Raw genomic sequence first — 24957 nt, 5'->3', positions numbered from 1 at the left:
ACTTACTCGACATACTTGGCCCATTGCGCCGGCTTAGACATGGCCATGAAACAACAGTTGGTCAATATAGTGCACATTATAAAGAGGCTGAACAAGGTAGAGTTGCGTTAAGGAAATTCTTGGCAGGTTTCTTACATGATAATGATCATCACTAAAGTCAATGAAAGGAAACAACAACTGAATGCAGAAAATAAATGGGAAAAGTGAGTGAGCCAGAAAAATAAATCTGACACTCAAGTCTGTGTTCATATACATCACTTAAAACCTAAACATAACCAAATATAGGAGGCAACAACCTCCTATATTTGAAAATTGTCTGTGTACTCTAATGCAAATTCAGCTATACCGGAACACAGCTGTGGATGGTGTTCTGTTTCCATTAGCTGGGGATTATATAGAAGAGTATATCAAAACTGGCAAGGCCTGTAAACTGAACAAATGAAAATCAGTTACAGAGGGTTTCAGCTAGAATTTCTTAACTTTGCCCTGCCAATATATACAAGTGTTAGTTTCATTCTATTAGAATATGAAGCTAGTTAATTTCAGTTATTCTACATCTGCATTTGTAAAATCACATTACATACAAATGACTGGGTGGCAGTTTAGTATTGCGGTTGAGGAAGTGGGTTAGCAAGGTTAGCATTCAAGGTTGTAGGTGGGGTGCTGGCTTCGTACTAGTTACGAGGTGCCCCCATTACTTTGGTAAATATCCAGCTGCATAAACGAATTGTATGTAAAAACCATGTATGGTGTGAAAGTCAGTCTAGATAAGAGCATCTGGGAAATGGCTAAAATGTAATGTGATGACTACTTTGATACAGTTTGGGCTAACCATGTGGTCTGGCACACTTGAGATGACAGAATAACTTTAATGTACATATGGAAGATAGCAATAATGTGAATTTATAGCGATCCAAAACTGCTATTATTAATGTTCATGTTCAAACCATAATATGTTTGACTTTTCCTTTTATACATTCAATACACTTGGCTTGGCAGTGGACTGTTGAAGTAAACAGAGTTAAATCTGACTCACCCACATCTAAAACAATCCTACTTTGGCCGAAATAACATGTCTATTATGCCTTCTTTTGGAAAGAGCAGCTGCAATTTACTTGTTATGTAAGTCATTACAGCTAACTTTTACATTCAGAATAATTGATCTGGTAGAAGGGCTCTTATGTAAGGTCTAGCTCTTTGAGACTAGGAGATGTACATTCCAAAATAACAATCACTATTAAGACACGATTATCACGGCTTGAGTTTCAAAGGCACTGAGTCTTTTTGATATATTTAGAGCTGCTTTTAATGTTCTACCGGCTGCTCCCCCTATGTGAATACAACTTACTAAAGTGAGTCATGATTTTTTTTTTTTAACTACTGCCTTTATCATGGGCTGAAATCCATCCAGTATCAATCTGGAAAGGGGGAAATAATGCATGCAGAATAGCAGAAAGCCTATATCAAGGCTTCTGCACTTTGTTCCTGTATTAGAATGATTTCGTGAAAAATTAAATGTTAATCGAAGAATTTTCCTTCAGAATATTTCTTTTTTTTTTTTTAACAGGGGAACTTCTCAGTTATGATTTATAGGACAGTTTTAGTATTTTTGAATGCAGTCCCTATTTTCGGATAGTTTGGGATGATCATGAATAGGAGAGACCATAATTTCACTTATTGCTGCAGAATTGAGTTAGATACCCCATTGCTGCTTAGACATAGCTCCCATAGGAATACACTAGGGCAATTTTCCCCATTTTCATTTCATGATTTTTGAAGATTACAAAAATCTGTCATGTCTCTAAGACAGGAACAGATATTATTAATGCGCTAGCCATTTCATGAATATCCTTAATGTTCCATGCCTTCAGTTTGTCTTTGTCATCACACACAAACATCTGGAAAACCAAAGCAGTTGATATTTATTTTATAGGTAATTCTGTTTGCTACCTTTGAAGCAACATTTGTAACTGAACATCAGGCAAACACAGGAGGAAAGATCAGCATCATGTGAGATTCAAACCAGTTCAAACAAAATAAAATTGCTGAAAGATGTTGGACAACTGTGACCAGCACAATAATATAAGTAAGCAAATAACGTGAATATTGTATATGTCTATCATATGCCCGGCTACTCCTGATTGTAACTGTTTACCTGCAAGCGCGATTTTAGCATGATCACTATCAAAGGACATTTACTATAAGAATTTGAAAAAATGGTACAAAAATAAATTGTTGAATACACACACACACACACACGCACACGCACACACACACACACACACACACACACACACACTAATTAACTGCCAAAATGTCCTTGTGTGAGTTTAACTGTGTGCTTTCTAGGAATTTAGATAGCACTTTCTTGGGAAAACCTCTATTACAAAGTAAGTACTGTCTAATTGCTTAGGAAGTACATAATTATACTCAGGCTGTAACCAAGACAAATCTTTGATAATTACAAGATAGTCACTTTAATTTATATGTAATTGGGATGGTGCTTTTACAGTATTCCAGTGTTATTTTCCTAGTATTTACCTATGTTTAACAGTGATAATTACCCAATTATGTGCCACATAATTTACCTGGCAAATACCTAGTACATAAAAGACTGTAAAAGGAAACATTACCTGCTTTTCTGTCTGTCCGATTTTTTCTGAGAGCCAAACTGAGTGTCATCAGTCCCCATATTAATAGGGCACCGATCACATTTTTTTTAAATCTTTGATCTAATTTCTTTGTGGAGTTTAAGAGAGGGATATTAGCGGATTGTGTGTGATGACAGGGCAAACGTCACAAAGGCTTTGAGGCTTTGTAAAAACTCAACTATTTAACACGGGAGATTCATACAGTAAAACAATCAATCCTATGCAACTTGTGTCTTATTTGATTATCATGTATTGTTCATCTTTACAGTCAGCTGTGAATGTGAAATCCACTTTTTTTTGCCTGATAATTATTTGACAGACTAATAGCATGTTACTTAAATATGTTGTGAAGACTCATTTCCTCTACTTCCATATAAACACGTACTGGGAAGATGCTTATTTAGTAATAACCACTTATTTTGTGCTGAAGTTTTGGAATATTGGGAACTATTTTAAGACATAATTCCCAATACACTATATAAAATAATCATACAATGATAGTACATTATTTTATTAATAGACTAAGATGGTCAATTATTTTTCTGGTCACTTTTACAGACAGATAAGATGTCCTCACATCACTCAGATGCTACACACATCTCTATGTGCAGAAAAGGGAGAAAAATAACAAGAAGGATGTACCCAATTAATTTGCTTGCTAGCTTTCCACAGTAAGAAAGAATATCACACTGATATCACTTTTTTATAATTTAAGGTCCTCCCCCTTTACAAAACAGAATATTAAAATCTCCAGAGATGCTAAATCCCAAGGTTCTCCTTAACAAACACAAACAGAGTGGTCCAAACAGAAAGGATATGAGTGCACTAGTATTCTTATTGAGATTCTTCTGACGGGATGAAAAGGACTAAAAATATACAATGCGGACGTGGCGCTAAATCGGAAAATGGCCTTCCCTTTGTTAAGTACTATAAAAGTCTGTGGAGAGAAAGAACAACATCACATGCATTGTAGCCTTGCATATCATATTGACAGTTTGAACTGGTCCCCCTGTGTTTTCATCACAATTTGGTAGTTTAAAAAGTACACCTTTTTCAAATTCAACTGAGGAAAAACACATTTGAGTTGCATTAGGGAGTAAATATTGTCCCTGTTATGAATAAATGCTTTGCAGGCTTTATTTAAAGTAGTTGTTGACTTTTTTCCTGCAAAGAACATTTTAATTTTATAAAGATGCTACATTATAACTTCCATTAAAAAGTAAAAGATTACGTTTGGTGCCATTTGATTGAAATACCCTCTCTTGTGCGTCTGAACTAAGGACCTATGGAACTGTGGAGCATGAATTAATCACGGATAGTAGCAGCAGAAATGTCTGCAAATGTTAAATGTCTGCTGTGACATTCAGCTGCACACACCCATGATCTGGGGGTGCTTTGCAGGGGCCCAGTTCCAAAGTGTCCATCAGAGCTCTCTAGCAGATTTAAGCCAGTCATTGAATATGTTGGGGGTAAGTCCAATACAAACTGAGGCTAAACCTGAAGGAGATGTTTTACCCTGTTTCCAAATAGCCTTGGACACCTTTAGAACCAAGGACAGCGACAGCCTCAGCTACTGTACATGACAAACAGCATACACACCTGAGGTTCATTAGCATTAAGCCCAGGTGCAACTCATTGGCTTCATAAGGTTCGGTTTAAAGGAATCGTCTCCTGTGGCTTTGTTATGAGAGGCGGGGATTAATGTGGTACCTGCATTGACTGGGTCCCCCAGAACTCTTAATTAAGCAAATACTTGCTTTATTGTAGGTGCTGGCTTTGTTGGTTCTTTTGCTTTATAGCATCAGTTTTGCTCATGTAAGGGAAATAGAGCAGCTGAAGGCCAGTTGCCTCTGTGTGTGTGGTTTCATGTCAAATTATCTAAACACCATCTGGCATATTGACCGATCTTGGAATTGTGCCTCAATCCATTATGGCATTGCTTTAAAATGTTCTCATATTGTTACGACACGGACACATTAGCTCCAGGCACATGCAGCGTTGGCAAGCACTGTGGTGATGTCAGTGAATCAGTACATGCCTTGTCACTGTCAGCGAGGACGCTTACCAGGGTGACAAATGTTGGCAGAGTCAGACGGCAGGGGTTCAGAGCATGATACAGACGTGAAGCAGGAGCGAAAACACTCACGCAGGCAGTATGCAAAGATGCTGACGGCACGAACACAGTACAAACAGACATAGCAGCACACATACATCCAGATAAACGCACGCGCACACACACATGAAAAGATGGGGATGGATACAGACACATCATGTGTGCACATACTGTAGACACACAAAATATGCACGTGATTACAAAGAAGGGAACGCACACTCACATGCACACACAAACACGCACACGCACACACAGACACACACACACACATGCACAAAGGATTCTGGCCCTTACTTTCTTGTTCTTGAAGTAAAAAGGGTCAATGTCTTCCAGAGGTACGCCCACCAGTCCCGGGGGGATGTGCTCAAAGATCCGGGGCAGTTGCTTTCCAGCCTCCAGGTCAGTGCTAGGACTGGGCGCTTCCACGGGCCTCGAGTCCTCCTCTTTGTTTTCCGTAGCGTTCGCGGCCTGCTCCTCAGCAATCCGCTGCTCAAGAGCAGCCAGGGATTCGCATGTGAACCGGCACAAGCCTGCAGGAACCGTTGGTAAGAGCGTGGCTGCCATCTTTTCATCCTGAGCCTCCTGTAGAAGAGTTTATTTCCAGCTGAGAGGACAGCCGTCCAAAAAAACAAGACGGAAAGTAAGAGACGGGAGGAAAAGAGGAAAGAAATCAGCCGTAATTTAACTGTATATCTTAACCAAATGAACGCAATCACGGTGTTCCCCTCTATTTAATTCCACCCCTATAACATTAACATGCATTTGTCTCCGCAAAAAAAATTCTACACAATTTCAGTTCTGAGCCAATAACATTGGTCAAAGCATTCGTACAGAAGCTGTCCTTGATATAATAATGAATTAAATTGCAACATAGGTGCCATACAAGAAATTGTGGCACTGTCACTATTTTGTTAAGAATTCAGTTTGTCAAGCTTTTTAGACAGTTTTACATGACTGAGTACAGGCATTCAGTGATACATTAGATTGTATGAGTATGACCACAATCATTATTAGAGAATTTTCACAAGAACAAACATATTAAAAAACAAAAAACAAACAAGCAATTCAAAAGGCATAGGCCTACAATTTTGTCAATTCACAGATGAAACAAGAAACAAGCCCAACAGTTTTGATGCAGTTCACGTGACAAAAAAAAAAGTGCGTTCATAAAAGGGCGATTTCTCGGAATCAGGAAAAGCTAGCGATGGTTTGAGTCTAGACGATGTTTTTTAGGCGAACGAATAATGTTTTTTAGATGTAACTGACGCTCACATCAAAGACGTTAGAAAAGGCCAGTGTAGGCTACAGTTTAAGACAGTGTTTTATTTTTGGAGGTTATCCGGGGACGCCTTATATCTCCACGCTGAGGTAAACATCCTTATGTCTGCTCACTACAACAGCTGGTCTCTGACCGCTTTGGGCGATCATATTCAACTATTATGACCTAGATCAGCAAATATCGTGTCAGTACTAATGTATATTGTAGTCACTGTATTGTCAGTAACTCATAGATTGAAGCAGCTCTGCAAGTATTTTTAAATTAAGCTAAATCACGTATTAATAAATTGATCTGTAATCCCATTTTAAATCATTGTTTGCAGCAGCATGACGGGGTCATTAACAAATATGTCAGCAGGCTGCTTTGGGGGGGAGTTGCATAAATGAGATGAAAGTCGCGTAGCCTTCCTGTTTAGATATCCCGGTGCGGCAGAAATTAAAACGATAGTGACATAATTATGCAAAGATTAAAATAAAAGACCTTTGAGAAAAATGTTAAACGGGCTTAAATTTATTTTAACAAGTAAACTGTAGTTGCTGCAGATCTGAATCTGGAGATGTTCTGTAGCAGGTTTTCTTTTGAAAAAATAATTGTAGTTTATAGGCTATTCTAGCGTGTCTGATCGGGCTGCCAAAAGCCTGTGTCGCAAAATAATGTGGAAGCGCTATACTGCTCATTGCAAAGCACAAACTCGGAATGCATGGGCTACGTCTGGCAAAAATCACAGGGCCATAGCAATAGTCAAACCGCAGAGATTTCGAGAGAAAAAATGCACGCAAACTGTTAGATTCGCTGTCAGAAAAGAATTTCCCCAGCGAAGAGCCACACTTCAATGCTTTTTTTCTTAAGACCAAGGGTCTTCCATTCTGAAGCAGACTGGAAAAGCTTATTGCACAGAGTTCAGCTCTAACGCAGTTGCAGCGATGAGTCATATGTCATATTCGGACAGGGAAATAATCGGTGAGTCACAAAAAATAGCAGCAGTCATTCAGATCCGTTGGCAGCGGAGGCTGGTGGTCATGGCGACGGAGTGACACAGGTTGGTCAGAGTCGGTCTTTAGAAAGCAACATCTACGGGAATGGGGTCTATCCTTAATGTAATCGAGACTCCCAAGGTCTGTATGTCCGATCAATAGCTGGTACAGTTAACCATTACCCTTTAGTGCAAGCACTGGATTCAAAAAGGAATTCTGAAAGCCCATTTCTATCTTTAAACAATATTTAATATATTGTTAAATATTTATATAAGTATAAGCAAATATAAATAAAATGGATGAAAACGTTTTAGTATTTATGGAGAACTTATACCTTCAAATTCAGTTATTCACTGATAGATTAGTTTAGAAGAGTCCTAAATGTTTGAAGGCTGATTAGTTGATTTTTCTTTTACTAATGCTGCACTGCCATTGGTTCAATTGATTTAGTGACTTGCTTTAGAGCTTGATTAAGAGACAAAAATGCATATTGTCGTTATTCAGAAAAGACAAGATTTTTATTTGTCTTGGTTGTTAGCACATGAAACAACACATCTATGTGTCTGCATCGGTGTCCACTGAGTGTTAATATTAGTCAATGTCATTATAGGTCATTTGCACTGAGATTTGTATTTCAGACATTATGTAAAATCTCATATTAATTTAGAATGCCTTACCGTTTAAAGTGTTCAGTCACAGTTTCCGTTTTGTCATTCCGCTGTCTGTCTCAGAATGTGGACAATGATTGTACCATATAGTATTTAAACAAGAAGGCTCAAGCCTACCTAAAGTCACGCAATAATGTAAATTTCAAATGTTTTTCTTTTTTAAAGTTCGTTCACTTTCTTTGAGATACAGAGAAATGCTTTTGCTTTCAGGTCAAACAATTATATATTCTAGACATTGCATTCATTAGCAAACATAGAACTGCAAAAGGGCGGTGCATTAGGACATGATTGCTTTCTCATTCTAAGAGCATAATGACTGAAAGGAAGTGGATCAATGGATGAGTACTCTGAAATGAATTAATCATGCAGAACGACAGACAAACCATTATGATATAGACACTTACTGTACACCATGCATTGTTTACTGTACCCTTGACTCATAGATACTGTATAGCTCAACTGTACTGTGCCAGTGACCTTCTTTGCTCATCTGTGTGATGAAAATGCTATTAGTTGAGGGGTTAAAGTGTCATTCCAGGCTAATGGATGCTTAAACCAAAAACTCAAGAATGATGAATTATAAAGGCATATGCAATACACTAATGAAGAGCTGGAGCATTGCAGCTCATAAGAATGCATAACATTGTATTTCTAGTGGTATCAACTAATCATAAAAAATAAAGTGCCCCTATTGGGCAATTGTATCACTTGTATGAGCCAGTTATCAGATGAAGATGCCAAAATAATATGACTATTCGGCCATCCTCTTTCTTTCATCCTGGATCTGCTTTTGGGATAGCACTGTTATAGGTATAGCACTGCAAAGATAGGTTAGCTGTGTAGTGGTATTTACTTTTGTTTTCAATACAAATTTTTGGTTTGGTCTGCTAACTTTACACTTGCTGATTTTAAATGGCCCTTTTCTGATGGTATTGCACTTTTGTATTCCTTCAAACTAACACTGTTATTCTTTTTTTTTTTTTTTTTTTGCAAGTTATTCTAGATGAAAGCGTCTTCCTAAGTGATTGAAATGAAATGTAATGAGTGCAAACAGATCAGCAGAACTGCAACCTACTATAATGTGAAACACATGTCCCCCAATTTGAATTTTGAAAAATATCCTCTTTTCAAGTTATTATGATACATGAATTCATTGACTTGTCATTTGCTGGAACTAAACCATAGTTTTGAAATTTTACATTTAAAGAAATGACAATTGGGTAAAATATTATGTGCATTTCTCCTATGGTGTACATGTCTCTCACATTTTTATTTTGTTATGTGTGCCATGCTTTGACACACACACACAGTATGGTAAGTTATGTAATTTTGTGTTATATTTAACAATTTACAATATTGAGCTTTAATAAGGGAGATCCTGGTGGCAAGAGTACCCTCCTGCTTCCTTTTCCCCTGGTTGCAGAGGCAGAGCAGGAGAGAGACGTGCACGTGCGGAGGGGGTATGAGTAAGCGATTAGCTGGTTTGGGCGCGGCCGCAGCTGCGAATCCGGGCTAATGACACGGTCCTGTCACGGCTGTCAGCGCAGCACGGCCGCGCGGCGTCGGCTTCAGCCGGAGGGCGTGGCTGCTGCCAGCGCGCCCGCCCGCCCGCCCGCCCGCCGTGAGTCAGCTCGTCAGACTTCCCCCTAAATCCTGACGACGTCGCCGTCAGAGTCGCCGGGTTTTCGCCTCGCCTCTTTCGTCGTAACGTGCGGTACGCAGCGATGCTCATCTTTCGAGTGCTTTAATTAGCCAGGTTCATTAAGCAGGAATCAACGCACACTAAGGGGCCTACCGAGTTAAGGGATTTTCCATCGTATTATGTCACAATCACGGTATTTAGAGTTTCTCGGTTAATATAGACTGTGGTTGTATTGAATAATCATACTGCTTTATCATTTTGTTTGCACACTATTAAATAGCATTGAATTGCTGTAAAACATGAGTCGATGTGTACTGTAACCGCAGCCTTATGTTGGGAATATGTTGCCCTGGACTTATGCTCTGAAATATGTTCACAAATGTGGAACAACTGAGCCTACACAGATAAAAAAAAATAATAATAATGATAATCATCATCATCATCATCGCTCTGACGAGGATATTTACCTGTATTGTTTTTAAGGGGGTAACCCAAAATAAGGAGAGCTGGTGCAATCAAAGTTCAGAAACGTAACACCTTTAATGAGAAAGGTGACAGGTTTACATGTTCCACATGTGTGTTTTTTGATGTGTATGAAACTGTAATGCTTTTATGTCCTTGTTTGACATTCCTGTGTAGGTTCCCTGCGATATTTTTCTATTGTCTATGGCTATTACTTCACCATTTTGACTGCCGTTACATTTCTTTAACATCCCTCCTCCAAAGTATCAATCAGTTGGATAGAAGCAATCAACGGTGAAGACCAACAATATTTACCAGAGCAAAGCAGAAAGATGTGCACTTTTCAAGTAGTGTAAATATTCATGTCCCTGAATATTTGTGTCAATATCACTATATTTTCTTATTGGAAATTAGACTTTTTTCCCATTGGCACACAAATTGTATGGTGGCTAATGATAGATTAATAGAGTCCCACACCACGCAATCCTTCAAGATTGACGTGTGCTAGAGTCTTCCCTGACTTCTTGAGCTATCACTTTCCAAAGAGGGCAGCCCATAGCTTTTCAACTGGGCACAAAACTTGCTCAAGAACCCTGCAAGCAATCTCATTATCTAATTCTGTTTTTATGTACAGTACAATCACACCCCTGATAGTACGGCTATTTTAACATGTTATTAAAATATATTCTCCCGGAGTTAAAATACAGTACATAATAATGATATCACTCAAACTACCAACACTGGCTGGAAGTTAGTACAGGATAAGAATATGAGGTAGTCACAAGCAAAGCATCATAAAAGACAGCTCTAAATAAGTAGACAGCACAATCACAGACAGTATTTAAATGCGTCTAAAAGCTAGCACCTGCATGCAATTCACACCCGTTTAACTTACTGAAGGCTGCTGATGTGCTAGAAGTTGCAGAACTCAAGTCGGTTGCAAATCAGATTAACCGCAGGGCAAAGCAAACAGATGAGATGACCTTCAGTCAAGTAGAGAGCAAGCCTACATCACACAGAGTGTGGATGTTGTAGGGATCGGTTTTCACCGTTAAGGTAGACCTGGAAGAGTCCCTCCACTCAAAGAGCCTGAGAGAAGTGCAGCTGCTTTGGAAACAAGAAGCTCCAGCAGAAAATATCAGACAATTAAAGGCTGTAACTTGTTTGGCGAATGGAAGATGCTTCCTCTTTATTTTTTATGGTGAGGGGCTTTAGCTGTCAGACGACAGCGGTGTAGACGATAAAGCAGATCGCCATATGTTTTAATATGATAATCTAAAATGGGGTTTAATTAAAGTATGTCTCTCAAACCTTCCAACTGTCCTGCAAAGATATTTTGTTTATGATGCAGATTCACTGCCACCACCATCTAATCCATTGCACCCTTCCATCCTGCAATGCATTGCACCATAAAACATGATTTGTGCTTTGATGCACCTTTCTGGAAATTAATTTTCCATCATTCCCAGCTTTCATCAGGCTAGCAAATTCTTAGTTTATTGTTCATGCTATGTGTGATATAGCTCTCATGATATGACCAGTGAAGAAGTTATACAAATATCTATATGAAAACTTAGATCTACAGGGACACTACAATCAGCAGTGAATGACCTTCTATTACTATCAATCTGTTCTGTCTGAAGCACTCAGATGTCATCAGGAACTGGTATTTAAATTGTCCATTTTTATTGGGTTGTGCATTACTTCTATTCTCCTAGGCTACGTTTACACCGCATGTCTTGATGCCCAGTTCCAATTTTTAGCCTATATCTGATTTTTTTGACCGCCTGTTTACATCTATTTTTTAAAGTGACCCATATCCTATACCTGGATTACCCTTGAAACAACCCGCATGCACACATTTTGGTTTACGAAAGTAAACAACCACGCCGCAGCCATATCCACAAAACAAAAGAGAAATAATAAGTCAAGCTGCTGCTTTTCGAAGCGACTTAGGTTCACAAAGAACATCCACTGTATTTCGGCCTATACCGACTCTTTGCCCCACTTACTGTACTGTACTTAAAAGGACGTAGCCTTGGTTTTCGCCACTGCACTGAGCCCTCGTCCTCCGTTTACCTTCTTTTAACATTTACCGTTACCAGCGGAGAGTGGAGATTTGTGATATACGATCTGTATGTTTAGTTGACAGTCGCATTGGCAGATATCTGATTCCCATTGGATTTATTTCCACATTTGAATGTGCATGGCCCAAAACCAATGTGAAAATAACCGATTTCATGTGTGCTAAAAATCGGAATCGTGTCACCTTTACTGGGAGGCGTAAACGTAGCCTAGTGAGCCAACACCCTACTCAGTGATTTTACGTAGGTGTTTCCATTATTTTTCTTCATTACCTGTCCATATGTACAATAACAGGATCTAGCAGTCAAATTGAAATGATTAAATCAGTAAAAAAGTATTCCAGCTTTTCCTCTTCAAAACTGCTTAAACCATCAGAATGCTTTATATTCTTCAAACAGCAGCCTATGGGCAATGATTGAGAGTGTAGCTAACACTACCAACCACAGAGAGAGAGACTGACTTTTGATCCTCCTTTATTGAACACACAAAAACCTACACCATTACATAAAAAGGGTAAAACCCAACAAACAGCACTCAGTCCAAACATGTCTCCTAATGGGGAAGGGGGTGGAGGGAGGGGGAGAGAGAGAGAGAGATTTTCAGCTATTTACTCCACAACTAACTGGTGTGGCTTTAGTAATTTGCCAGAGTGCTTAATCTAAGCCCCCCTCTCAGCAGTTAAAAACAGGCTTTGTGAAAATACTCCTACTCATTTTAATTTACCTGTAAAACGGGTCAGTTTATCTTTGTCAGCAGAGGCTTCACATTCATTCATCTCCAGATGTAAAGACAAGAGGTCAGCTGCCTTTTTCTCCCATTTTACCTCACTTGAGTGGCTCAAAATGTCACTGCATATATATATATATGTGTGTGTGTGTGTGTGTGTGTGTGTGTGTGTGTGTGTACTTTTTAATACAATTGTGCAGTCTCTGTTTTCTGAAAGCAGGTATGTCCCATACTGCCGTGTCTGGCTGTGCATTTCTCCCTTAAGCTCCTAATATATTAAAATTACTTCAAAATCTTTTTTTTTTCCTTGAGGGAAACCGGAGATAATCCAGCCAATGTGAGTTGAGCTGAGCCGAGGAAGCAGGCCTATTGAAACAGGAGAAACGGTAATAATGCATTAAACAAAAATGCAGCATTTTAGCTGAATGAAATTGAATTGCTTCCGTGTCCATTTTGTCTAAAGCCAGATGTGGTGGTGGTTTCCTCCATAAATAATTATTGTAATTATTGTGTTTAAACAAAGCCAAAAAAAGTCTAAATCTGTGACCTGGGGAGGGTGCAAGCCGTGCTGCACAGATGGTAATTAAGGTTGGCCCTTTCCGAGCCTTTATGCAGACAGTCACAACCGAAATAATAGGTTCCACTGCAACATGAAAAGGGTTGAAATATAAACTTGAAATAAGTCATAGGAGGGAATTTTTCATTTGCAAATATGAGGGGGGAGGCAGTGGTGGGGTGGGAGTTCCATAGCCCAGCAGAAAGTTAGCTAATTAATTATTGTTACCTAACTGCCAGACCAGTCATCCCATCAATATGGTAAGTGTCTAAAATGTAAAAATATAAATGAAACTATATGTATCCTGTTAGATAATAAGTGAGCGCTGATCCATATTGGAAGTACAGTTGCTGTTCCCAGTTTCCCATTTCCTTCTCTGATGATGCAGTGAAAATCCTGTTATACTAATGAGATATAATGCACTTCAAATAATCTCTGATGCTCATAAGGAAAAGCCTACATTGCTTGAGGTTCCATGTTAATCTACTTTCCTTCCAGTTCTTTTTCTGAAGCCGCTTACAGCAAATACCGTATGACACTGTGTTTATATAGGGGCTAGCTTGTAAATACTACGCAAATACAAAGTAAACACCTTTAACATTTAATAGGAAGCAGTTAACAGGTGGTTTTTCTCACTGTTCTGTTGTCACCACTCCGTATCTAAATCCGAACCGCGACAGTATCTGCCAGAAATCAAACAGCATCAAGAGATTATGTTGCACTTTTTGTTTCTGTTTCACTCCCATGTCATACATTTCACAATAAACATTACACAGTGTAATCCACCCTTTCATAAGCGCAACTCATCTCACTGCAGTGGCATGAGCGATCCAGACGTCCGTCTGAGAGGAGTTCAGGTTAGGTGTATAAGCCTGCCGCTATGTAACATTCGCTTCATAAACCATTGTGACAAATGACCGAATGCAAAGTCTCCATCTGCACATAATTAGGTCTGCAGGGGCGCTGAGGGAACATAATGATGACGATTATGAGAGGAAGATCATGTGAAAAATGAACGAGTACTTTTGTTTCTATACGTGCTGTTGTGTCCGTTCTTAGTGGAGCATTATAATTATTATGGTTTTGTGACAATGAGGCGTCGCAGTGTTGCAATTCCACAACGGTATTTACAGTGGTATCAGACGTATATCATAAAGTATATTGCACGGATAAAAATTATTTGTTAAACTTCAAGTTCAACAGAGCATGCAAACAAAAGCAATTGAGCAGAAAACATCCTCAATGGGGAACTGCTGAAAATCCAACAAAAGACCTTTAAGACAGTGAATGTCACTGATGCATAATTTTGTCGTTTTGTCTTGGCAGCCATTTCAATGAATTTTAGCCTTGGTAGACTGAATGTGGTGTGATTCATTGTATTCAACGTGTTAGTAAGCAAACAGTATGTTGGAAAACTTGGCGTTTCAAAAATGAAAACTAAACAGTGGAAAACTGAGTCACCCACCAAGCAAATAAGCTGCTCTGTCTCATGGGAAAAACGGGAAAAAATGGGAGAATCCATTTGTGTAGACACTGATTTAGGATCCAGTCTGAGGGTTCTGCCACTTCCCTCAGAAAGACTCGTGTCACGTACCAGCTGTGTGTCAGACCTGCATAGATCAGCCTGAATGACAACCATGAGATAATTATATAGACCCCCTTTAACTCCAGGGAGGTGCTTCGCTGGTTGCCCGCTTGTCGCTTATATAATGTCTGCGCATTGACGGAGTGGATGAATCATCCACTGCTTTTGACTGCTCGGCATGTGTGCATATACAGTGAGCTCCATAATGTTTAGGACAAATACATATTCTTCATTGATTTGGCTCTGTACTCCACAATTTTGGATTTGTAATACAACAGTTCACGTGGTTGGTTAAAATGCAGATTTTCAGATTTTATTAAAGGGTATTTTTATACATTTTGGTTTCAGCGTGTAGAATTTTTTTTTGCACATTTCATGTCACCATAACGTTTGGGTCATGTGGCTTCACATGTGTTTCTGATTAGAGTTCAATTGCTCCCTTGGTGCGAGAATGAGACAGCTTTCAGTATCTAGTCTTGATTTTAAGCTTTTGATTGCCTTTGGAGTCTGTTGTTGTCATTTTTCAACATAAGGACCAGAACTGTGCTACTGAAAGTCAAGGAAGCCATTATGAGGCTGAGAAATAAGAAAAAAAACTGTCAGAGACATAGGCCAAACCTTAGGCTTACCAAATCAACTGTTTGGAACCTCATTAAGATAAAAGAGGTGAGCTCAGTAATTGTAAAAGGCCTGGTACAGATTACAGGTTACAGATGTACATAAAAGAGCTTGCAGAGTTCTGGAAAAAGGTGTTGTGGACAGATGAGACTAAGAATTCACTTGCATCAGCAGCAGAATGAATTCTGATGCGTACAGAAGCATCTTATCTGCTCAAGTTCAAGAGAAAGAGCACTACCAGAGAAGATGCACCTGGTGATGTCTATGGGTCACAGACTCCAATCAGTCATTGAATGCAAAGGATATGCAACAAAGTATGAAACATGACATTTACATAGCATTAATATGTCCCAAACATTATGGTTCTTTGAAATAGGGGGGCTCCTTATAAATAGCGCTCTCATTTCTACATGGTGAAACCAAAGTGTATAAAAATACCCTTAAATATAAGCTCAGAATGTGTGCTTTAACCACATGTAAATTGTTTGATTACAAATCAAAAATTGTGGGGTACAGATCCAAATCAAGAAAAAAGTGTTTTTTTTTCTTTGTCCCAAACATTATGGATCTTACTGTAGCTCAGTTTAAAGCATGGTTGTAATCAGATGCTTAGTCAGACCTGACGCATACCTGGTAACCATGGTTATCGAAAAGAGAAGTAAAGACACAAAGGTGCAGATGTGAGCAAATGCAGTAAACAGAAAACACCTACTGGTCTGCTCACTTAGTGATAGCATATTACCACGCTAAAATAATATCAGCTGGAGGTGGAGGCGCTTCCTTATCTGCTTTAACATTTTGATTTTTTTATTTAGCATGCCTTTTTCAAGGGTGATATTGACAGTGTACAATTAAAACAGCATTTATTTACACATTGCATATTTACTGAAGCAATTCGGGTTAAATCCTTGGCTCAGGGATACAACAGCTATGCCCCACCTGGGAACTGCTCTTGGAACATTCTGGCAACAATCCTCACTCTATAACCATTTATATTAATGTGTGTAATCAGTGGGGAGGGCTGGGCTGGGCTGGGGGGAATATTTAGCTGCGCACCGCTGCAGTAATTTCTCTGTTATAGGAGCCCGTTTCCTGTTTTGTTGTTCTTTTCAAACTGCCCTGAGCTACATTCTCCAGCTCTGACATTTTTCAGTGCAAAGGGCACAGGCGCTGATGATATTTCTAAACGACTGTATGAGAATCTCTTTCACTTTTTAAAAATTAATTATATATATATATATATATATATATATATAGATACATATATATATAAAATTCAACATCTCAGTTTGTTTTTGGTTTGTTTAAGGGAATAATATAAAATCACAAATTACCATAGAAATACATTTATAGAAAATGCATTGTTCTAAAGAATAACTGAGGTAAAATATTTTAAAATGTCTTTTTTATATTCCTTTAAATAGTCCTCGATCTACTAGAGAAAAAAAAATATATTTCACTTTGAATGTGCCATATAAAAGATGTTATGGTAGGGTTGGAAAATAATGCAACAGAATTGTATGGTAAATACCAGTTGTGTTAGAATTTGTTGCCCAATGTAGTCCTATTTCTACTGAGGTTGTTGTTGACCAGCTTACTTTTATAGTGTATAGTGGTACTCTTGTATTCTATGCAACATTACCCAAAAGTGAGAACATGCATGTGCACCAGATGTTGTGTATTTTATGAATCATCCACAGTGTTGAACAACTTTCAGTCAGTACCTGTTGACTGAATATTTCTGTTGGGGGGTGATGAGTAGCCTATATGCCAATATGATTTTCATCAGCAAATACATGTTTAACAGGTTGAATGGTACAGCAAACAGGCCTAGATGTATTTCATATTTGAAATAGGCGAAAATGTTTTTCCCCGTTCACATAAGCTAACCTATCCATAAAAATTCATTTGAGGTGTTGACAGTGTGACTTCTTATCTGAGTAAATTAGATCCATTTAAAGTGTAGCCCTGAAAATGACTTGTTCATGCCATTTAGGCTGTCAATGCAATCTAACCACAGCATGCTTTAGCCTTTTCCCCTATTAGAAAGGCCAAAAACACATTTTTATTCATCATTGATTCAATCCAGCACAAAAATAGAGAAAGAAATATATATTTTTTTAAATAATTAAAAAATAATTCAAATACAATTGTTCAAAGACCTTTATAAAACAAAATGGAGCTGTATTGGTATGTTTCATAGTGGAAGCCCTATGGAATAGAGTCATCAGACATTTGGACTCATGAAGTTAGATGAACAGTCATGTTGAGTGATGCAGATGACAATGGTCTCCTCATTAAATATGATTTATGGCACGATTTTTCCCCACCAAGTAGCCATTCCCTGTTGGGAGTGATGTAATGACCTGTCAGCTAACACTCAGCTCGTTAACAAAGCTCATGAGAGGGGACTTGCCATTGTGTTAGTGCTCTCCAGGGGCAAGTCTGATAGTCCCCCAAGCAGCAATGAATCAGAACACAACAGAATCCGACTCTTCAATTCTATCATAAGCGGTCCAATATCAAATATAACAAGGTAAGATTAAAGTTTATTTCAGAATTTGCACTTTGACACTTGTTTCTTTTCTTTTCTTTAGTTTCTGTCATTGTTTGAGTGAAGGTTATGGCTGTTGCAATGGATCAATAGCAAACATGTCACAGCATGTCATATCCCTTCTCCGCTAAGAGGAATATGCCATTCTCCCCAAGGCATTCTCCTCTGACCCAGAATGCAGCTCTCTGACAGGAAAAAACTAAAACAGTCATCAGTGATGAAGAGGGAGATAATTCCTGTGCAGCAATACAGGTGGATTTGCCAGCACTCAACCAACCAGCAGGAGTCACTATTGCGTAGTGAGTAGCAATCATCCCGACAGAATGAAATGGTCTGCCGGCCACCATCAGTGCTGGCACAGTCAGTTGCTTGCCATTTCACTCGTTTTATAATGCCTTTCTATAAAGCATCTAGTATATCTGCAGTGAAATGCTACCTCAAAAATAACTTCAAAAAACAACCTCAAAAAAACACTTCAGCTTGCTTAAATTATTCATCAAAAACACTATATTTCTTTTAAACTTCAGTGGCATAATGTGTTACTATGGATCTGTTTTCACATCAATGTTTATTGCATTGGTCCCTTAAAAAAAAACCAGACAAGTAAACAATAGATTCTTATCAGGATTTCTTTGTCAATATATACTAACTGTCTGTATTATTAGGTCTGTCCTATTGCTGTAATACTCATATTCAGTGATTTCTTTTAACTCCACCCCCTGAGCTGCAGTGATTTCACTAGAGGGATATTGTTCATGCTCATCCATGCAAGCAGCCTGCACATGCCAAATTGATCAGAGGAATCACTCTTGACCAATGAGGCAAGAAGAAACCCCGGCAATGGAAACTGGGCAACATGGGGACCAATCGTATGCTGCCTTGCAGTGCTCCGGGCCGCAGTCTGCACAGGCCACTGGCAGTCAGCATTCAATTCTAGATCATTGGGATCACCTGATAGGTCATAAATGTGCTTAACCCGAACACAAATACTAAAAAAAAAAAAATTACTCTACATGTCATTTAACATTTAGCATTTAGCCTTGCTATTGTTCCTTCAGCCATAGTCACCTGTATTTTAAATATAATATAAATATTCATGGAAAACACTTGATGAGGAAAATTTGGAGTGCATTGCAAATGAAGGACTAATGAGTCTTGCCCCATATGGAGTAGTTGTTGCCATCCTAAACAAGGAGGGCGTCAGCCCTATTACAGGTGCAGTGCACATTTTAGCTGCACACACAACATGGGATAATCTGTTTCTGAAGGTCAGGTCAGCCTGAGTAAGAATGGGAATCGGAGCACAATTCCATCTATTCCAGACCCTTTTGACGGGTAATGTTCTGGAATGCTTGATGTAGACGCCATTCAAGTAAATATATCTAAAACAGAGTTGAGAAAACATTGTAAATACTAGCTATATTTTAATCATCTGTGTATTTTAAATGAATGAAAACTGATTATTTGTTAGTGTCGTTTTACAAGCACTGTTATTAACCCTGCTTACTTGAAATGGCAAATTGTCTTTTTTCAGTCAATTTTAGAATGAAAATATAATAAATTAGAACAGAAAAGTATTTTTGTTAATGAAACTACTAATTAGGCTATATCGGTTGTGTTCTCATGTCATAGATTGACTATCTGTAATGGCTTATACTGTGGAGCAGATCGTACATGTCCGTCATTGCCTTAGGCATATTCCTTTGACAAAAAAGCTATGATATCCCTGTATAACACTACCTATGCAGCCAGTGACTGTTTGAAATATTTATTAGTGTGATTCATATCATCGACATGATATAATTTACCAGCAGTCTACTTTGGGTGGCATCACTGACCAACATCAAATCCATTTTACAATATAATCTTGGATTGTTATTATCAAGCACATTGCTGCATCAGCAGTAGTTTTCACAGTTCTACATTATACTAGCTTGATATAAACAATAGCTGGCAGGTGGTAGTGTAGAATAATGTTTAGGGAACTAGGCTGATACGAAAGATTATTATCAAGGTACTTATCCTGAACTGCTTTAGTAAGTTTATACAGCTGTGCAAATATGTTGTATCTTAAAAGTGCAATCTGTGTAAGTTCCTCTAGATAAATGTATCTGCTAAAGGCCTTAGCTTAACAAAAAGAACAACGGCCTCTGCATAGATGCATTAGTAATGCCTCCAAAGACTGCGGAAAGCAATCACACATCAGACAGATGAAAAAAAAAAAACTTCTGTAAACACATAATTTTGGGACTGAAATAAGCCCTGATGATTATATGTGTGCAAAAACTGATGTTTTCCCTGTGCAGAAAAAATGTCAATCAAACTGTCTATAAAATAGTTTTGTTTATTTTACGTCTCTTAAAGATCTCATTTATGTTACAGTTCCTCACCAACCTGGTAAATGGTGGATGGGTTTTAGATATCTGGCCCGAGGATTTCTGGGGATAGAACATTCGATAAGGTACGGACATCTTGTTACTATGAATACATCCTACAGAAATGTTCTAAATCACTGGCTTCAAAAGTGAGGCAAGGGAATCCCCAGGGGAATTTCAGATTGCATGTGTCATTATAAATTGTATCAAGTGTTCTATTCATTACATTTTTCTCTTGTTTATCATTTTTGTTAAACCCTCACTGCATTACACTATGTTACTACACAGAACACTACCATGAGTAAACGATGAATCTACAGAGAAAACAAATGCAGTGAAATTGTAAATCTGTTGCATCCATTAGTCCATTAAAGTTGGGTTCAGTCATTTAAATTTGTGATTTTTATAAACTGAATTCAATTTAACAATAATAATGACATATAGAAACATAATGTCAGCGTATCTGGATGCTTGTAGGCTACACAGCAGAGCAACATATATTTTAATGTAATTGTATTCAATGGTTTTATTTTCAGGCTTTTTTCGATCAAGGAGGATTAGTTTGGCTTTTTCATTTTACTCTCGGGCTATTCAGGTCATCAAACTAAAATACATTACATTAGATAGTTCGACCTTTTGTGAAAATTAGTATATGATTTGAATCGTTTGAGAATATTTGTCTATTCGCTCATATAATGATTCTTTCACCGGCAATGTTGCACCGTCGGGTGTAATTATATACAATGCTGTACGTTTCGTTAGCCTGAATATTCAGTGCTTGAAAACTACTGTTTTTATACAGCAATTTAATTTTAATTACATTTAAAATAAGCTATTGGGTGGTGAATTCAACAAATGTAAAGGATAGATAGATAGATAGATAGATAGATAGATAGATAGATAGATAGATAGATAGATAGATAGATAGATAGATAGATAGATAGATAGATAGATAGATGGATAGATAGATAGATAGATAGATAGATAGATAGATAGATAGATAGATAGATAGATAGATAGATAGATAGATAGATAGATAGATGTTTCAATACAATTTAGACTGCCCAAGTAAACGCAGAGAACGGACACGTTGATATTACTGGGAATGAGATGCCCATCAAAACACACTCATGCGATAGCGAAGTTAGTCAGTTTTCAGAACCATGGACAGCAACAATTTCTGTATGATGGTCATAAGATGTTTGAATCACCTTCTGACTCTTTGTGGCAGTTAGCCTATCATTGCACACGAGTTTTCTTAATGTTTTATACTGGTAGTTAGTTCAAACAAATCTTACAACACCACTTACTTGAGTTATTTGTTAATATCGCCATAGAACAAATGCGAGCGGCCACACACAGGAGGGCAAGTTTTTCTGAGATATTCAACGACACAAGATTGTAGAGATACAATAAAAGAAATCAATAAAGCGGCTATAATTCATCACTTGTAATCAGCAAGAGCAGGCCTCAATGTGATTACAGAGGGGGCACGAGTCCTCTTGACACTACTGTCCATTGTGATTTCCAAACAATATATGATGCATGTGCGTGGGGTAGGGGGTGGGGGCTGGGCTGTGGGAGTCAGGACAGGGTCAGTCTAAACCTGTTGTCAGCTTAACATATTTGGTTACGACTGCATATTAATAATATACGCTGCCAATTAATTACTATTATTACCTCGGTAATAGTGTGTACATTTTAATAAACTGAATTATACGGTGTGTGCCACGTTAAAAAACTACATTCAAGTGTATGGTAAACTCTTAATCGTCAATACAAGGAACGACTACTAGACTCTCTTATCACAGCAAAATGTTCACAGTAAAATCAACGCCGAAGAAGTACATTTTACAACGATGGGAGTCCAGTCTGTTACAGCTTAATTATTACTGCGGATCGTACTTGTACCGAGGCGCATACCTCGTGTGAGTGTGTGTACATGTGTGCGTGCGTGCGTGCGTGCGTGTGTGTGTGAGAGAGAGAGAGAGAGAGAGAGAGAGAGAGAGAGAGATGACAAGTTTGTTTTCTCGGAAAACATCACCCGTCCAAAATGTGTAAAAACCGTTCTTCCAAACAACATTTACAGTGCCACGCACACATTCTGACCATCCTTAGATGAATGCAACTTCAAAAGCTTACCAAACATTTGAAGGAATGAGTTCCAAAATATGCACACACGCGACAGTCATTAATAAAGTAATATAAAAAGGGAGACTTACATACGAAACTCTGTGATTTACAGCATTGCATCCAGAGCGAACGTGGTAATCAGTTAATTTAAAAAAAATCCATTGAGCAACAGAAATACCCAAATTAGCGCCATGTCGTTTTATTCTTCCTTCAGAAAATCTCCAGCCATCCTCACTAACTTGATTTCAAAATCGATCTTTAAAGCAATACTGTATTTTCCTTTTGCTGGGCAGCATCCAGTGACGATTCGGTCAAATTGATTGGCAGCTGTTAAATCCTTTATTTATCGAGCACATTTCAAGCTTTGGAAAATATGTGTATCTCCCGATCAGTTGTTGCATTGCTGTTCTCCAGTTCTGACCGACTCTGGCTCAAGCAGTTAACAGTGTCTTTTCCCAAAACAGGCGTTGTCCTTTCAAAAAATCTCCTCCCAGTTTCCGTACAGCTGTTAATTTAGTCCAAGGGGGAGAAGAATAAACGTACCCAACCTATTCATTTCACTCCGCGGCTCTAAGGGCGCCTCAGGAATAATGAGCTGAGCATTCTCAATATTAATCTTATTTTTTTTGCATTTCTTTCAGCCGTGTACAGCGGGGAACTCTAAACCTTTGAATAGCATCGACATTCAGTTTTTGAAAAGACGTCTTTGAGCAATTCCCACCAGAAAAGTACCCCTTAGGTCGTGGCACAAGTTAAGGTTGCTGTTTGTATATTTATTTGAATTTTAATAATTGATATAATCTATGCGCAGCACCTTCGCCAACTGGAAAATAGCACATAAAGTGGGATACGTTGCATTTATATGGTTTCAATGGCTGATTTATTGATTTAAATGTACGCTACCAAAACCAATATTAATGGTTTATTTTTGAAAGGCTAGCAGGCGAAGGAACTTCAAAGGCATGTAAATCCGTATGTGCACACAATAATTGTATCAGGATAAGGCCTACGTTGTCCAGTGGCAGCTTACATTTGAAATCACTTTGGCTGAATTTTTTCTGTTCCACCTCAAATCTGATGCAACGCAAGAAGCCTGCAACAGGCTGTTTACTCAAGGATGGAACGACAAAATATTTTCAAACCTGAACTCACACCGCCCTCTGTCGGTAGATAAAATATTTATCCACGCAGTCATATATAAAAGGAAAGGCAAATCATAAAATCATACGAGCTATTATTAATTTATAAGCAAGAATGTCCAAAGAGAGAGAGAGAGAGAGAGAGAGAGAATGAGAATAGATAATAGAAATATAGTCTGTAAAAGAACACCCTTGCAGAAGTTACCTTCAAGCAGTGGCATCTCCCAGAAAAAGAAAGAAAAAGAAAAAAACGAGTGTGAGTGCAAATTATCTGCATGAGTTTGCACGTGCAGGCAAGCATGCACGTGTGAGTGCATATGTCACCGGACAGGACAAATAAAATGGGCGGAAGAGGTAAGGTTAGTTTACAAACGGATGGATATTGAAATATGTGAGGCAAAATGATTTGACCTTTAAAAAGAGATAATAAAATCTGGAGATTGCATCAGTGCGAGCTCTAATGCTTCTCACCAGAGAATGAACCTTTTCCATGGTTCAGTGCATCTAATCTCACATGTCCAACCTGATCCAAGGAAACCCACAAATAGCAAATTTATATTTCATGCAGCAAGCCAATGTGTACCCTCCAGCTTTTTCAAATGCGCACCCACACACTTTTCAATTAGCACCGCGATGCCATTGCATTAGTTACAGGCTGAAAATGTAATCATTATAGAAATGAATTTGAATATAAATTAAAATGTGCAGCTTGCCATTGCAGAAAATGTGCTTGTTAATTTCTTACAGTTATATAGGGGGATATATATAGGGGGGGATTTTGATATAGGGGGGCTGTAGTTACTATTGGATCACCTGATATTGATGTAAATACCCTCAAATGTTTCTGTACATTTCAGCTGTAATTCTGTTGCTGCCATTACTGGTTGCATCATCAATAAAGACCATTGAATTTGTTCCAGATGCAGCCATACAGGCCCCAGCCATCACACCACAGCCTCCACCATGCTTGACAGATGAAGTAGTATGCCGAGGGTCCAGAGCATTCCCTCTCTTTAACCTTTCCATCATTCTGGTAAAGGTTTATCTCTGTCATATCTGTCCATAAGACTTGTTTCCAAAACTAATCATGGCTCATCTTTGTAATTTCTTTTTGTTTCGCACCTTTCTGTTCTTGGTGCTGATGAGAGGTTTACATCTGGAAGTGTAGCCTCTGTAGTTTGCCTCTCACTGTGTTCTGTGCACATTGTCCTGTAATATGTTCTTCCCCAATGTATGAAGACCATTAGCAATTACTTGTGTTGAAAATGTAGGACTCTTTCACAGCTCTAATAGTCATCCTTTCATCACCTTCCGGTGTCTTCTGCAGACAGCCAAAGCACTGGTGATTCCTAAGTCCTCCAGTAATTCATTTCTTCCTTGGTGCATTCCATAATGCT

At 38.4% G+C, this 24957-nt stretch overlaps 1 protein-coding gene across 3 annotated transcripts in view; it reads right to left on the bottom strand.

Moving 5' to 3' along the window:
* Positions 1-23464, bottom strand: part of LOC135260953 (sodium channel protein type 4 subunit alpha-like) — an 86776-nt gene extending 63312 nt beyond the window's left edge. For 2 of the 3 annotated variants that reach the window (XM_064346714.1, XM_064346713.1), the window contains exon 1: positions 7-3423. In XM_064346714.1, coding sequence (XP_064202784.1) covers positions 7-77 — 71 coding nt within the window. In that variant the 5' untranslated portion in view covers positions 78-3423. Of the gene's footprint in view, positions 1-6; positions 3424-3469; positions 3589-5058; positions 5369-22510 lie in introns of those variants that run through there. The other variant, XM_064346716.1, reaches the window with a different exon arrangement.
* Between the last annotated feature and the right edge of the window lie 1493 nt (positions 23465-24957).

Source organism: Anguilla rostrata, chromosome 8 (genome assembly GCF_018555375.3).
Source record: "Anguilla rostrata isolate EN2019 chromosome 8, ASM1855537v3, whole genome shotgun sequence".
Lineage (NCBI taxonomy): Eukaryota > Metazoa > Chordata > Actinopteri > Anguilliformes > Anguillidae > Anguilla > Anguilla rostrata.
This window is presented reverse-complemented; position numbering and strand designations above follow the sequence as displayed.